This window comes from Oncorhynchus mykiss, chromosome 17 (assembly GCF_057628025.1).
Source record: "Oncorhynchus mykiss isolate SJ-2025 chromosome 17, ASM5762802v1, whole genome shotgun sequence".
Classification (NCBI taxonomy): Eukaryota; Metazoa; Chordata; class Actinopteri; order Salmoniformes; family Salmonidae; genus Oncorhynchus; species Oncorhynchus mykiss.
The window spans coordinates 22,738,656-22,755,738 of NC_143038.1; the positions used below are offsets into that span (position 1 = coordinate 22,738,656).

A 17,083-nucleotide genomic window follows, 5' to 3' on the forward strand; every position below is an offset into this window, starting at 1 on the left:
AAGCTGTTGGAAAAGCATTCCAGGTGAAGCTGGTTGAGAGAATGCCAAGAGTGTGCAAAGCTGTCATCAAGGCAAAGGGTGGCTACTTTGAAGAATCTAAAATATAACATATTTTGATTTGTTTAACACTTTATTGGTTACTACATGATTCCATGTGTTATTTCATAATTTTGATATCTTCAATATTATTCTACAAGAAAATAGTAAAAATAAATAAAAACCCCTTGAATGAATAGGTGTGTCCAAGCTTTTGACTGGTACTGTATTGCTAGGTCTTTAAAGAAAGTATAAAACCACTAAAGTGCTGTATTGCCACCCCAAACTGTATGCTTCGTACTTCCTGGTCACGTGGAGATCAAATAAAATGTATTGGTTACATACACGTGTTTAGCATATGTTATTGCAGGTGTAGCGAAATGCTTGTGCTTCTAGCTCCGACAGTGCATTAATATCTAACAGTTTCACAACATATACCCAAAATACAGATACATCTAAGTAAGGAATGGATTAAGAATATATGACTCACCACCTGGATTCAGTCTTATGTAGCAACATTTGAATTTCTTGTTTCTCTGTTTTTTATATTGGATAAAAGTAGAGACTCAGAGCTACAAAATTGTATATCATCCGCTGCATTTGAGGAAACAATGGGAAAGAAATGATGCTTTGAAAGTTGATCATCTTGTAAATTCACTTTTGAGAAAACTGTCTTTCAATGTTTTGGTACTACTATTGGTGAGCACCTCTTTGTCTACACCCATTCAGCATTGTTCACACCCTCTTAAGCCTTAGCCCCACCCATCTCTTTAAGGGTTGATCCAACCGTTCTGTACTAACTTGTCAGCTACTTCCAGACATCTAAGACAGAGAGAATAAGTCGTGTTGTTCTGAAAGCTCTGACCTCACAACTACAGTCAAGCACCCAAGGTAACTGGCTAACATTGGCTAGCTACTTCCAGACACATAATGAGAGAACACCCCACTCTGACCATTTTACTCACCCTAGCACAGCTGGATTAGTCTTTTTTTCATGTTATACAGAGCGTTGGTGACTAACTGTGCAATTGGCAACAATTTAATTATGCTTTGGTTGCCGATGTTTACTGACACCGGACATATTCAAGCGATCAAAAATGCATGTTATTCTGCGCTCTGGCACACTAAGGCGAGAGTATTTTGTTAAGATATGTAGCTAGATAGCTAGCTAGGTAAACAATAAATCCTAATGCATGCCAGCTAGCTAACAGTACACCTGAACTTGAAATAAAAATACTTTGTCAAAATTAGAGTGGAGTCTTTTGTTAAGACATGTAGCTAGCTAGCAATTTTTTTTTACCATAATCACAACTCATGACGTTACTACCCTGCATGACTCTGAAGGTAGCTAACCAACCAGGTTATATGGCTATAAGCAAATGTGTCTGAGATATGAAGAATAAGATCATACACATATCGTTAGCTAGTGACCCAGCCAGCCAATGTTAGCTAGCTAACAGTACATTTGAAATGAAACTACTTTCTGTCAAAATTAGAAACATGTAAAATCTGAAAATCTTACCAGTATAGATCATGGTTGGGTGCGTCTCCTGTCTGATGCCATGCATGGTTGCCTTAGTTTGACGATGTAATCCAGACTGGTGTTTTCTCCATCTCCTTAGCTATCATTTTCGAATTCCACTAATTTCAAAACAAGGTCCTCCAGAAATTGGAGAGCATACACATAACGTTAGCTAGCGAGCCAGCCAACGTTAGCTAGCTAACAGTACACTTGACATTAGGTTTATACAGTTTTACTACTCAGTATATATATATTTTTAAAGCCGCATTTGACATGATTACCTAAACATACTGACCAGTTCCAATAGACAGACGCGTGCTATATGGTAGAGCAATTCAAACTCAACTCTCGGCATGTCCAACCCACTCATTATCTCAGCCAATCATGACTAGTGGGAAGGTTGCTCACTTTTTCTGTGGCTAAACCAACTAGGCTCGTAATTTAACAATTGTATGAGTATTTACAGATGGTATACAAGTTTGATATTAAAACGTCTTACAAGTCCATGCTAGGTAAAGCTCCGCCTTATCTCAGTTCACTGGTCACGATGGCAACACCCACCCATAGCACGCGCTCCAGCAGGTGTAGCTGACTGATCATCTCATCATCTAAAGCCACACCTCATTTGGCCTGCCTGTGACTGGAACTAATTGCAAAAATCGTTGAAGTTGGAGACTTTTATCTCCCTCACCAACTTCAAACATCTGCTATCTGAGCAGCTAACTGATCGCTGCAGCTGTACATAGCCCATCGGTAAATAGCCCACCCAATTTACCTACCTTATCCCCATACTGTTTTTATTTATTTACTTTTCTGCTCTTTTGCACACAAGTATCTCTACCTGCACATGACCATCTGAACATTAATCACTCCAGTGTTAATCTGCTAAATTGTAATTATTCGCCTACCTCCTCATGTCTTTTGCACACAATGTATATAGACTCTTTATTTTTTTCTACTGTGTTATTGACTTGTTTATTGTTTACTCCATGTGTAACTCTGTGTTGTTGTCTGTTCACACTGCTATGCTTTATCTTGGCCAGGTCGCAGTTGTAAATGAGAACTTGTTCTCAACTAGCCTACTTGGTTAAATAAAGGTGAAATAAAAAATAAAAATAAAAAAATAAAAAAAATGGCTGGGGGGCAGTATTGAGTAGCTTGGATGAATAAGTTGCCCAAAGTAAAGGCCTGCTCCTCAGTCTCAGTTGCTAATATATGCATATTATAGTATTGTAGTATTGGATAGAAAACACTATAAAGTTTATAAAACTGTTTGAATGATGTCTGTGAGTATAACAGAACTCATATGTCAGGCAAAATCATGAGGAGAATTCAAAACAGGAAGTGAGAAATCTGAGCTTGGTATGTATTCACCACAGTTCCCAATGAAATCCCCTTGAGATAAATGATGTTGCACTTCTTAGTGGTTCCACTAGATGTCAACCATCTATAGAAATTTGAATGAGACTTCTACTGTGTTGTGGAACTGAATGAGAGCAGAATCTATCAGGTGACTGGCAGTCAGCCATTTTCTGATCATGCGCGTTCCTCATGGTATCCATTTGCGTTCCATTGCTCATCAAGACACAAAGGAATATTCCGGTTGGAACTTTATTGAAGCTATATGTTAAGAACATCCTAATGATTGATTCTGTACTTGGTTTGAAATGTTTCTTCGACCTGTAATATAACTTTTTGAAGTTTTTGTCCGACGTAACGCTGAACAGAATGAGAGTTTGGATATGTTAACCAAACGCGCTAACAAAAGAAGGTATTTGGACATAAATAACGGACATTATTGAACCCAACAAACATTTATTGTGGACCTGCTTTCTGATGAAGATCGTCAAAGGTAAGGGAATATTTATCATATAATTTCTTGTTTAAGTTGACGCCAACATGGCGGCTATTGTGACTATTTCTTCTGAGCACCATCTCAGATTATTGCATGGTTTGCTTATTCCGTAAAAAAATTGAAATCAGACACAGCAGTTGCATTAAGGAGAGGTATATCTATAATTCCATGTGTATAACTTGTATTATCATCTACATTTATGATGAGTATTTCTGTTGAATGATGTGGCTATGCAAAATCACTGGATGTTTTTGGAACTAGTGAATGTAACGCGCCAATGTAAACTCATATTTTGATAAATATGAACTTTATCAAACAAAACATACATGTATTGTGTAACATGAAGTCCTATGAGTGTCATCTGATGAAGATCATCAAAGGTTAGTGATTCATTTAATCTCTATTTGTGCTTTTTGTGACTCCTCTCTTTGGCTGGGAAAATGGCTGTTTTTATTGTGGTTTGGTGGTCACCTAACACAATAGTTTGTGGTGCTTTCGCCGTAAAGCCTATTTGAAATCGGACACTGTTGTGGGATTAACAACAAGACTACCTTTAAAACGGTATATGATACATGTATGTTTGAGGAATTTTAATTTAGATTTTTGAATATTTAGAATTTGGCGCCCTGCACTTTCACTGGCTGTTGTCATATCGATCCCGTTAACGGGTTTTCAGCCCTAAGACGTTTTAAGGCACATGAAAGTTCACATGTTTGAGAAGGCATTTCTGGCCAAAAACACATTTTGATACAAATATTTCTTAAGTTCAAACAGCTCTCCTGTGAAGTCGTGACTTGTGACATACGCCTAGTTTCCTGAATCGGGTCACATATATATGTAAGAGCGGCATTGGACTAACATATAGTGGCTTAGTGTAGAATACAGTTTATACATATGAGATGAGTAATGCAAGATACGGAAACATTATTAAAGTGGCTAGTGTTTCATTTCCTTAAAGTGGCCAGTAATTCCTAATTTATGTTTATAGGCAGCAGCCTATGGTGTGCTGGAGATGGCTGTTTAACAGTCAGCGGTGTAGTATAGAATACAATACAGATGAGTGATGCAATATGTAAACAATTTAAAAGTGACTAAGATACCGTAGAATAGTGTGGAGTGCAGTTTATACATATGAGATAAGTAACGCTAGATACGGAAACATTATTAAAGTGGCAAGTGATCCATCGATGTCTATAGACAGCCGACTCTGATGTGTTAGTGATGGCTGTTTAGCAGTCTGATGGCCTTGAGATAGAAGCTGTTTTTCCGTCTCTCGGTTTCAGCTTTGATGCACCTGTTCTGACCTCGCATTTTGGATGATAGCGGGGTGAACAGGCAGAGGCTCGGGTGGTTTTTGTCCTTGGTGATATTTTTGGCCTTCCTATGGCATCGGGTGCTGTAGGTGTCCAGGAGGGTGGAAAGTTTTCCCCCGGTAATGCTTTGGGCACGCCGCACCACCCTCTGGAGAGACCTGCGGTTGTGGGCGGTGCAGTTGCCGTACCAGGTGATCATACAGCCTGACAGGATGCACTCAATTGTGCATCTGTAAAAGTTTGTGGAGGGTTAAGACAAATTTATTTCGCCTCCTGGGGTGGAAGAGACGCTGTTGCATCTTCTTCACCACACTGTCTGTGTGGGTGGACCATTTCAGTTTGTCTGTGATGTGTACACCGACAAACTTGAAGCTTTTCACCTTCTCCACTGTGGTCCCGTCGATATGGATAGGGTGGTGCTCCTTCTGCTGTTTCCTGAAGTCCACGATCATCTCCTTAGTTTTGTTAACATTGAATGAGAGGTTATTTTCCTGGCACCACACTCCCAGCGCCTTCACCTCCTCCCTGTAGGCGGTCTCATCATTATTGGTTTTCAAGCCTACTACTGTTGTGTCGTCTGCAAACTTGATGATTGAGTTGGAGGCGTGCTTGGCATGGGTGAACAAGGAGTACAGGAGGGGGCTGAGCACGCACCCTTGTGGGGCCCCAGTGTTGAGGGTTAGCGAAGAGGAGGTGATATGACCTTTATCTAGTCTTTAAAAGCACTTCATGATGACAGAGGTGAGTGCTACGGGGCGAGAGTAATTTAGTTAAATTACTTTTGCTTTCTTAGGTACAAGGACAATGGTGGCCATCTTGAAACGTGGGGACAAAAGACTGGGATAAGGAGAGATTGAAAATATCTGTAAACACACAGCTAGCTGGTCTGCGCATGCTCTGAGGACGCGGCTAGGGATACCATCTGGGCCGGCAGCCTTGCGACGGTTAACACACTTAAAGGTATTAATCAAATGCGCTGTAGACCCTACAGTGAAATGCTTACTTATGAGCCCCTATCCAACAATGCAGTTTAAAAAAGGATAAGAATAAGAGATAAGTATCAAGTAATTAAAGAGCAGTAGAAGGCTCTTGGACCTAGACTTGACGCTCCAGTACCGCTTGCCATGTGGTAGCAGAGAGAACAGTCTATGACTAGGGTGGCTGGAGTCTGACAATTTTGAAGGCCTTCCTCTGACACTGCCTGGAATAGAGGTCCTGGATGGCAGGAAGCTTGGCACCAGTGTTGTATTGGGCCATTCGCACTATCCTCTGTAGTGTCTTGCGGTCAGAGGCTGAGCAGTTGCCATACCAGGCAGTGATGCAACCCTGCTCTCGATGGTGCAGCTGTAGAACCTTTTGAGGATCTGAGGACCCATGCCAAATATTTTAAGTCTCCTGAGGGGGAATAGGTTTTGTCATGCCCTCTTCATGATTGTCTTGGTGTGCTTGGACCATGTTACTTTGTTGGTGATGTGGACACCAAGGAACTTGAAGCTCTCAACCTGCTCCACTGCAGCCCCATCGATGAGAATGGGCGCTTGCTCAGTCATCTTTTTCTTGTAGTCTACAATCATCTCCTTTGTCTTGATCACATTGAGGGAGAGGTTCTTGTCTTGGCACCACACGGCCAGGTCTTTGACCTCTTCCCTACAGGCTGTCTCTGTCATGTATTGTCATGTTGTGTCTTTCTGTCCTTTCCTTTCACCCTGTCTCCCTCTGCTGGTCGTACTAGGTTACCGTTTCTGTCCCTCTTTCCCCCAGCTGTTCCTTGTCTTCTCTGACTACCTCATTCACCCCTTTTCCCACCTGTTCCCTTTTTCCCTCTGATTAGGTCCCTATATCTCTCTCTGTTTCTGCTCCTGTCTTTGTCGGATTCTTGTTTGTGTGTCTCATGCCTGAACCAGACTATCATCGTGTTTGCTGCAACCTTGTCCTGTCCTGTCGGAATCTACCTGTCCATCTGAGCCCACGTGTGTTCATCATTAAAGAAACTCTGTTTGTTAATTCGCTTTTGGGTCCTCATTCACGCACCGTAACAGAAGAATCCGACCAAGAATGGACCCAGCGACTTCGGATCCTCTCCACTCAGCCGTCGAGATCCAGGGAGCGATGCTAGGCAGACACGAGCAGGAATTGTCTGCTGCTCGACATGCCGTTGAGACCCTGGCCACCCAAGTCTCCAACCTCACAGAACAGGTTCACCATCTCCGCCTCGATCCACCGGCCACTTCCAGGGCTTTCGAATATCCGGAGCCCAGAATCAATAACCCGCCGTGTTACTCTGGGGAGCCCACTGAATGCCGCTCGTTCCTCACCCAGTGTGATATTGTGTTTTCTCTCCAGCCCAACACTTACGCCAGGAGCACTGCTCGTGTCGCCTACGTCATATCTCTCCTTACTGGACGGGCTCGTGAGTGGGGCACGGCAATCTGGGAGGCAAGGGCTGAGTGTACTAACCAGTATCAGGACTTTAAGGAGGAGATGATACGGGTTTTTGATCGATCTGTTTTTGGGCCACCTCTCTTCCTCCACACCGGTCGTATGATTGTAGTATTGATCTCCTTCCGGGAACCACTCCCCCCCGGGGTAGACTATACTCTCTGTCGGCTCCCGAACGTAAGGCTCTCGAGGATTATTTGTCTGTAGCTCTTGACGCCGGTACCATAGTCCCCTCCTCCTCTCCCGCCGGAGCGGGGTTTTTTTTTGTCAAGAAGAAGGACGGGTCTCTGCGCCCCTGCATAGATTATCGAGGGCTGAATGACATAACAGTGAAGAATCGTTATCCGCTTCCTCTTATGTCTTCAGCCTTCGAGATCCTGCAGGGAGCCAGGTTTTTCACTAAGTTGGACCTTCGTAACGCTTACCATCTCGTGCGCATCAGGGAGGGGGACGAGTGGAAGACGGCGTTTAACACTCCGTTAGGGCACTTTGAATACCGGGTTCTTCCTTTCGGCCTCGCTAACGCTCCAGCTGTCTTTCAGGCATTAGTCAATGATGTCCTGAGAGACATGCTGAACATCTTTGTTTTCGTTTACCTTGACGATATCCTGATTTTTTCACCGTCACTCCAGATTCATGTTCAGCACGTTCGACGTGTCCTCCAGCGCCTTTTAGAGAATTGTCTTTTTGTGAAGGCTGAGAAGTGCACTTTTCATGCCTCCTCCGTCACATTTCTCGGTTCTGTTATTTCCGCTGAAGGCATTAAGATGGATCCCGCTAAGGTCCAAGCTGTCATTGATTGGCCCGCCCCTAAGTCACGCGTCGAGCTGCAGCGCTTTCTCGGCTTCGCGAACTTCTATCGTCGTTTCATCCGTAATTTCGGTCAGGTGGCAGCTCCTCTCACAGCCCTTACTTCTGTCAAGACGTGCTTTAAGTGGTCCGTTTCCGCCCAGGGAGCTTTTGATCTCCTCAAGAATCGTTTTACATCCGCTCCTATCCTTGTTACACCTGACGTCTCTAGACAGTTCGTTGTCGAGGTTGACGCGTCAGAGGTGGGCGTGGGAGCCATTCTTTCTCAGCGCTCCCTCTCTGACGACAAGGTCCACCCATGCGCGTATTTTTCTCATCGCCTGTCGCCGTCGGAACGTAACTATGATGTGGGAAACCGCGAACTGCTCGCCATCCGGTTAGCCCTAGGCGAATGGCGACAGTGGTTGGAGGGGGCGACCGTTCCTTTTGTCGTTTGGACTGACCATAGGAACCTTGAGTACATCCGTTCTGCCAAACGACTTAATGCGCGTCAGGCGCGTTGGGCGCTGTTTTTCGCTCGTTTCGAGTTCGTGATTTCTTATCGTCCGGGCTCTAAGAACACCAAGCCTGATGCTTTATCTCGTCTCTTCAGTTCTTCAGTAGCCTCCACTGACCCCGAGGGGATTCTCCCTGAGGGGCGTGTTGTCGGGTTGACTGTCTGGGGAATTGAGAGGCAGATAAAGCAAGCGCTCACTCACACTCCGTCGCCGCGCGCTTGTCCTAGGAACCTTCTTTTCGTTCCCGTTCCTACTCGTCTGGCCGTTCTTCAGTGGGCTCACTCTGCCAAGTTAGCCGGCCACCCTGGCGTTCGGGGTACGCTTGCTTCCATTCGCCAGCGTTTTTGGTGGCCCACCCGGGAGCATGACACGCGTCGTTTCGTGGCTGCTTGTTCGGTCTGCGCGCAGACTAAGTCCGGTAACTCCCCTCCTGCCGGCCGTCTCAGGCCGCTTCCCATTCCCTCTCGACCGTGGTCTCACATCGCCGGACGACTGTTATTCTTACGGTTGTCGATAGGTTCTCTAAGGCGGCTCATTTCATTCCCCTTGCTAAGCTTCCTTCTGCTAAAGAGACGGCACAAATCATCATCGAGAATGTTTTCAGAATTCATGGCCTTCCGTCAGACGTCGTTTCGGACAGAGGTCCGCAATTCACGTCTCAATTTTGGAGGGAGTTTTGCCGTTTGATTGGGGCTTCCGTCAGTCTCTCTTCCGGCTTTCACCCCCAGTCTAATGGTCAAGCAGAACGGGCCAATCAGACTATTGGTCGCATCTTACGCAGTCTTTCTTTTCGCAACCCTGCGTCTTGGTCAGAACAGCTCCCCTGGGCAGAATACGCCCACAACTCGCTTCCTTCGTCTGCGACCGGGCTATCTCCTTTTCAGAGTAGCCTCGGGTACCAGCCTCCGCTGTTCTCATCTCAGTTCGCCGAGTCCAGCGTCCCCTCCGCTCAGGCTTTTGTCCAACGTTGCGAGCGCACCTGGAAGAGGGTCAGGTCTGCACTTTGCCGTTATAGGACGCAGACTGTGAGGGCTGCTAATAAGCGTAGAACTAAGAGTCCTAGATATTGTCGCGGTCAGAGAGTTTGGCTCTCCACTCAGAACCTTCCCCTTAAGACGGCTTCTCGCAAGTTGACCCCGCGGTTCATTGGTCCGTTCCGTATTTCTCGGGTCATTAATCCTGTCGCAGTTCGACTTCTTCTTCCGCGATACCTTCGTCGCGTCCACCCGGTCTTCCATGTCTCCTGTATCAAGCCCCTTCTTCGCGCCCCCGCTCGTCTCCCCCCCCCCCCCCCCCCATCCTTGTCGAGGGTGCACCCATCTACAGGGTCCGTAGGATTTTGGACATGCGTCCTCGGGGCCGTGGTCACCAGTACCTCGTAGATTGGGAGGGGTACGGTCCTGAGGAGAGGAGTTGGGTTCCCTCTCGGGACGTGCTGGACCGTGCGCTGATCGAGGATTTCCTCCGTTGCCGCCAGGTTTCCTCCTCGAGTGCGCCAGGAGGCGCTCGGTGAGTGGGGGGGTACTGTCATGTATTGTCATGTTGTGTCTTTCTGTCCTTTCCTTTCACCCTGTCTCCCTCTGCTGGTCGTACTACCGTTTCTGTCCCTCTTTCCCCCAGCTGTTCCTTGTCTTCTCTGACTACCTCATTCACCCCTTTTCCCACCTGTTCCCTTTTTCCCTCTGATTAGGTCCCTATATCTCTCTCTGTTTCTGCTCCTGTCTTTGTCGGATTCTTGTTTGTGTGTCTCATGCCTGAACCAGACTATCATCGTGTTTGCTGCAACCTTGTCCTGTCCTGTCGGAATCTACCTGTCCATCTGAGCCCACGTGTGTTCATCATTAAAGAAACTCTGTTTGTTAATTCGCTTTTGGGTCCTCATTCACGCACCATAACAGTCTCATCATTGTTGGTGATCAGGCCTACCACTGTCATTGGCAAATTTAATGATGGTGTTGGAGTCATGCCTGGCTATGCAGTCATGAGGGAACAGGGAGTACAGGACGGGACTCAGCATGCACCTCTGAGGGGCCCCTGTGTTGAGGATCAGCGTATCGGATGTGTTGTTACCTACCACCTGGACAGGGAGTCCAGGATCCAGCCTGGTAATCCGCCTGGCCCTGCGGCCTTGTGAATGTTGACCTGTTTAAAGGTCTTACTCACATCGGCTGCGGAGAGCGTGATCACACAGTCTTCCAGAACAGCTGGTGCTCTCATGCATGTTTCAGTGTTAATTGCCTCAAAGCGAGGGTAGAGGTAGTTTAGCTCATCTTGTAGGCTCGTGTCACTGGGCAGCTCAATGCTGTGCTTCCCTTTGTAGTCTGTAATAGTTAACAAGCCCTGCCACATCCGTTAAGCATCAGAGCCAGAGTAGTACGATTCGATCTTAGTCCTGTATTGACGATTTCTTATAAGCTTCTGTGTTAGTCCCGCTCCTTGAAAGCAGCAGCTCTTGCCTTTAGCTCGGTGCAGATGCTGCCTGTAATCCATGGCTTCTGGTTGGGGTATGTACGTACGGTCACTGTGGGGATGATGTCATTGATGCACTTATTGATGAAGCCAATGACTGATGTGGTGTACTCCTCAAACATATTCCAGTCTGTGCTAGCAAAATAGTCCAGTAGCTTAGCATCTGCTTCATCTGACCACTTTTTTAAAATTGATTTAGTCACTGGTGCTTCCTACTTTATTTGAGCTTGAAGGCAGGAATCAGGAGGGTAGAATTATGGTCAGATTTGCTAAATGGAGGATGAGGGAGAGCTTTGTATGCATCTCTGTGTGTGGAGTATAGGTGGTCCAGAGTTATTTTTCCTCTGGTTGCACATTTAACATGCTGATAGAAATTTGGTAAACGGATTTAAGATTTCCTGTATTAAAGTCCCAGGCTACTAGGAGCGCCGCCTCTGGGTGAGCATTTTATTGGTTGCTTATGGCAGAAAACAACTCATTCAATGCTGTCATAGTTCCAGCCACTGACTGTGGTACTCACATCGGCCACAGAGAAGGAGAGCCCACAGTCCTTGATAGATGGGCGCGGCGGTCGCAATGCATTAGCCTCAAAACAAGCAAAGAAGGTGTTCAGCCTGTCCGGAAGCAAGACGTCGGGACCGCAACGTGGCTGGTTTTCCTTTTATAATCCGTGATAGTCTGTAGATGCCGCTACATAGGTCTCGTGTTTGAGCTGTTGAACTGGGACTCAACTTTGTCCCTATACTGACATTTAGCCTGCTTGATTGCTTTGCGGAGGGAATAACTACACTGTTTGTATCCTTCCATATTCCCAGTCTCTTTCAGTTTTGTGCGAATGCTCCCATCTATCCACGGTTTCAATAGTCACATTGGGTACAACATCTCCTATGCACTTCCTGATAAACTCATTCACCGTGTTCGTATATGCGTTGATATTATTTTCTGAAGCTACTCTGAACATATCCCAGTCCGCGTAATCAAAACATTCTTGAAGCGTGGATTCCGATTGGTCAGACCAGTGTTGAATATACTCCTTACCACGGGTGCTTCCTGTTTGAGTTTCTGCCTATAGGAGGGGAGGAGCAAGATGGAATCATGGTCCAATTTGCCGAATGGAGGGCAGGGGAGGGCCTTATTTTCATTCTGGAAGGTAGTAAGTATAACGATGGTCGAGAGTTTTAGAAGCGTGAGTACAACAATCAATATGTTGATAGAATTTCAGGAGTCTTTTCCTCAAATTTGCTTTGTTAAAATCCCCATCTACAATAAATGCAGCCTCAGGATATGTGGTTTCCAGTTTGCATAAAGTCCAGTGAAGTTCTTTGAGGGCCGTTGTGGTATCGACTTGAGGGGGGATATAGAACGCTGTGGCTATTATTGACGAAAAGTCTCTCGGGAGATAGTACGGTTGGCATTTGATTGTGAGATATTCTAGGTCGGGTGAACAGAAGAACTTGAGTTCCAGTATGTTATCACAGTTACACCATAAGTTGTTAATCATATACCTCCACCCTTCTGTTTCCCGGAAAGATGTTTGTTCCTGTCGGCGCGATGTACTGAGAACCCAACTGGCTTTACAGAGTCCGACAGTATATCTCGAGAGAGCCATGTTTCCGTGAAGCAAAGTATGTTACAATCCCTGGTGTCTCTCGCCTTGAGCTCATCAACTTTATGATCCAGAGATTGGACATTAGTGAGTAGAATACTCAGAAGCGGTGGGTGGTGTCCAAGTTTCCTATGTCGGACCAGATGACCGCCCCGAGTACCCCTCTCATTGTTTTGGGTCAGCCTCTGGAATAAGTTCAATTGCTCTGGTGAGAGCAAACAAAGGATCTGCTCCAGGGAAGTCGTAATCCTTTTCGTAATGCTGGAAGTTTTGGTGAGTTACCGCCTCTCTAATATCTAATAGATCATCCCGGCTGTATGTAATGACACAAAACAATTGCTGAGCTAATAACGTAAAAAAATAGTACATAAACAAACAAAATACTGCAGAGTTTCCTAAGAGCTAGTCACGACTGCATCTTCATCTAGGAGTTACTCTGGGAGAATCTCAATTGCATACTCCTTGCGGTAACCACTGGCTCTCTCTTCCAACAGGTTTTGAAAAGGCAGCTAGGAGAGAGGACACGAGGAATCTGCAATTGAGATTCTCCCCCTATATCCCCTTAAGTCCTTGAAGGATGCCCCTCTAGCTCACCAAATACCACTGAAATTAAACGTGAACAAGCAATATTATTATTCAGAAAAATACAGCTTGACCTTCAGCCTCGGTTATTTGTTGAGCGGCCTTCAAATCCGCCAGCCTGGCACATGTCAGTTTGTTGCAGTGAGCCTCTGATTGCATTATTGCCAGGCTGAAACCAACCATTTATCCCAGGGAAATTTCACCTGCTTTGGCCCCTCACTCCCTCCCTTCTCAACCTCTCCCATTGTTACTCTTTTTAGAAAGAGCTGCCGGGAAACGCACGCACACACACACTCCCGCTCTCTTGAAGACACGTGCACGCACGCCATATGGCACACACACACAGACAGAACCCTAACAAGCAGCACAGATGTTTAGCCGTGCAGAAAGTGGTCCTAATGCCTGTATTCCTGAAGCACAGCACACAAATGTCTGCAGTCACAATGGTTACGCTTATAAAAGCAGCATCCAAAATATACTTTCAGATTATTTACAAATACATTTCCCTCTGATGTTCAGTCAGAATAACAATGTTTTCTGAGGTAATCTGAAGTTGCTTCTGCACTGTCTGATGTGTTTACAGGTAGTAGGCCACAACCCATGTGGTAAAGTAAGCTCTTTGTAGATTGATTTCTGATTTTTTAACCATTCAAAAAGATCAAAACCTTTCAAATTCAAACAATTTAAGTATTTTCAACAGTATCTCAACAAGTTCTTCACTCTTTGAAAAAAAGTGTTCCAGAAAGGTTCTTTGGCTGTCCCAGTAGGAGTACCCTTTTTGGTTCTAGGTAGAACCCTCTGTGGAAAGGGTTCTACCTGGAACCAAAAAAGGTTCTTCAAAGGGTTCACCAATGGGGACAGCCGAAGAACCCTTTTAGGTTCTAGAAAGCACATTTTTTTCTAAGAGTGTTGAAGAAAACCCCTGTACAAGAGCAGAGAGCACAAGCCTCATCAAGTTACTGGGGTTTACTAGCCTCGGTTGGCTAACTTAATCCAGGACGTGATGGAGCTGACCTGGGAGGCCAAGTGTGACATCCATCGGTCTTGACAAACTACTGGCAAACACACAATTCCATCAGGGCCAACCCACAGGTCGTTTCATAGCAGAGATTTATATGGCTGTAAATAAGCTCATCTGCTGCATGAGTCACAAAGACAAACATCAGGGCATGGAAGATTAAGGCCTATAAAGCCTAACCTCCAGGGCTACAATTTAGAACATGTTTACTATGACCTTCCACATAATGTTATGGAATAGGTCAAGTAGTTTAGACAGCACACTACAGCTCACTACCACTTTAACACTCCATTCCCCCAGGGGGCAGCAGAAATCTTGTCCAGTTGCAAAGCCTGGTTGATAAGGAGACAGGTGCTGCCAATTAAGTCTGGTTTTGTTTTTCAGTCTTTAGTTTGGGCATGCCTGTGATTTTTTCCTTTTTGTACATATTTGTATTGCGTCACTATCTGAGCAAATAATAATCAGCTTGGACTGGCCGACCAAGAGGTCAAAAGAGACATAGTTGGCCCTGGACCATGGTAAGGTTGCTGTCTCTTTGGGCACATGTATATTCAACCCCTAGGTGCATACTAGGGATACAACGGTACAGTGGGCCCACAGTTTGGTATGTAGCACGGTTTGTGGGCCACGGTAATGTTTATATTTAAGAAAAAAATAAAAACACTTCACCCTTTAAACAATTAACTCTTTATTTTTCCTATAGACAAATCAAACAGGCAGTTAATCCACTGTTCCTAGGCCATCATTGAAAATAAGAATTTGTTCTTAACTGACTTGCCTAGTTAAATAAAGGTAAAATAAAAAAATAAAAAATATCCCAATCCAGTACATAGTGAACTGTCACAGTGAGGTGGCTTTGAGTTGCTCTGGAGGTACAACTGTCAGTGGAGAGAACTAGATAGGGTGTCTATGTCAATTAGTTTTCAATTTCTCTCCGTGATGTTTCATGGAGTTTGGGAATTACTTTGCTGCTAAAATGTGTGCGGGAGGGGACATTGTAACGTGATTCAATTTCCCCCCAATTTTTTTTCATTTTAACCACCGAATAGGGCTGCAAATCTTTGGCTATGAATACTCCCACTGCTTTTGGTATTTCTTTATGTTTTTCTGAATTTGTCTCAAATTTTTGTTGGAAGGCAGCAGTGAGAGATTGTGTTTTCGCTAACGAGTGGACTCTCCTTGCTACAGCCCCACCTACAAGGGATACGGCCGGGTGATGGCGATGTAAATTACAAGTTAGAAGTGTTTCCATTTGAGTAGCCAACAGTTGCAAAGCAATGCTTGCAGACTGTACTTTGATTGTTTATGGTCTTCTTACCCTCGTCATCATATTGAACTCTGAATCCAAAATGTTCCCACACGGCGGACTTGAAAGACGTCAGTGCATCTTCAAATTTGCTTCTCTTTATCTCGCTGGCGCTCGCCATTATCACGTTGGAGCTGAAAGAATATTTGTTTTTTGTTTCCCCTCTCTTCATGGGGCCCTTTTAGGGAGGTTTCCTACTGAGATGTCATTGCAAATCGTCCATTGATTGTTTAATGGGGAGGGGGTTGCGGTCACTGTGGTTGCCACATTTTGAGACATTGCTGTGGAGTAAAGTTTGTCAGTCCTCAGAAGCCCCCTAACGGCCACAGTGGATCTGAATGTATGACGTGCGTGTAGTCTGCAACGCAATAAGCACGTTTGGAAATTATTGGAAAATGACAGGCATACCGTAATTCTGTGGTTCACGTGTGCGTATTGAACCGTAGTGGGCATACCGAATGGTTCAATAACATACTGTGTACCGTTGCTTCCCTAGTGCAGATACTGACTTCTTACAAAGATGCACATCTTAAAATCAGGTTAAAAACCAGTTAACTAGGTCTAAGACCCCTAGGCATAGCGAGTGCAGCAGTATTAGCAGGCTAGTTATTGGTTTTCGTTGCACTATCACCTGCGACCTCAATATACTATAGATGAGGCCTATTACAGTTCTGGAAGCCAGGGGAGGTCCCCGTCCTGGGGAGCAATTATAATTCTATAGCAATAAAACAAACATACCTGATACTATAAACAGTAAGAACTGGATTAGTGCAAGGCTAGAACAAAACCCTGGACTCCAGCTCTCCAGGACCATCCTAACAGGGATGGAGTCTGCTGACATATTCGGACAGGACTAGAGAAGTTGGTTATGTAAATATCACCCTGCCCCCTGTAATTCTTTATTTAAAAAAACATTTGATTGACTCTTATGATGGAAGCCTGGAGATTTTTATTCTAGACATGAATATATTGCAATATTATGTCTAGGTGATACTAAGCTACACTGATAACTCGTGCTTGGCTGCCAAATTCATAGGTGTCCCCATAATAATTAAATTGAGGAAGTGTGATCATAATCATTATTTTATCAATTCACGGTACACGTCCTTCCTAGTGAAAATGCCCTCCATCCTGCTTATGTGAGCTGCTGAACAGCGCACTTGAGATGCGTTTATGGATGAGAAAGTGAATTTGCCATTTCCACAAAGTTTTGGTAATGCCCTGCTTTGCGATCTACAGCCTACATCAACAGCCAAGTTTCATTAAATAGGCCTAGGGCAATTTCATTTTTATTGCACATTTAATTATACTGACGTATTTGGCGATGTTGAAGCTCAATTGGTTTATTCGGATCCCCTTAGTTTTTGCTGAAGCGGCAGCTATTCTTCCTGGGGTCTGCACAAAACCATAAAACACGACAAGTAACAAATAGACAAGAACAGTCACACAAATATAAAATACAATGATATACAAACAAAACTAAATAATAATGTGTGTTTAGATTGTGTGTGTTAGAGTGTTTGTGTGTGTGTCATTTCACTGTCCCTATTTTGCCATAAAGGAAACGTTGCTGTTTGCTTGAGTAATTGGAGATGGAAGGAGTTCCATGGGATCATGGCTCGGTATAATA

At 44.7% G+C, this 17,083-nt stretch overlaps 1 protein-coding gene across 11 annotated transcripts in view; it reads right to left on the minus strand.

Moving 5' to 3' along the window:
* The window catches only part of raly (RALY heterogeneous nuclear ribonucleoprotein), a 174,798-nt gene that overhangs the window by 122,871 nt on the left and 34,844 nt on the right, over positions 1-17,083 (minus strand). For 5 of the 11 annotated variants that reach the window (XM_090205057.1, XM_090205056.1, XM_090205055.1 and 2 more), the window contains exon 1: positions 1,559-3,739. The exons of the other annotated variants lie outside the window; for them this stretch is intronic. In XM_090205057.1, the coding sequence (XP_090061183.1) occupies positions 1,559-1,604 (46 nt within the window). In that variant the 5' untranslated portion in view covers positions 1,605-3,739. Of the gene's footprint in view, positions 1-1,558; positions 3,740-17,083 lie in introns of those variants that run through there. 11 annotated transcript variants of the gene reach the window in all.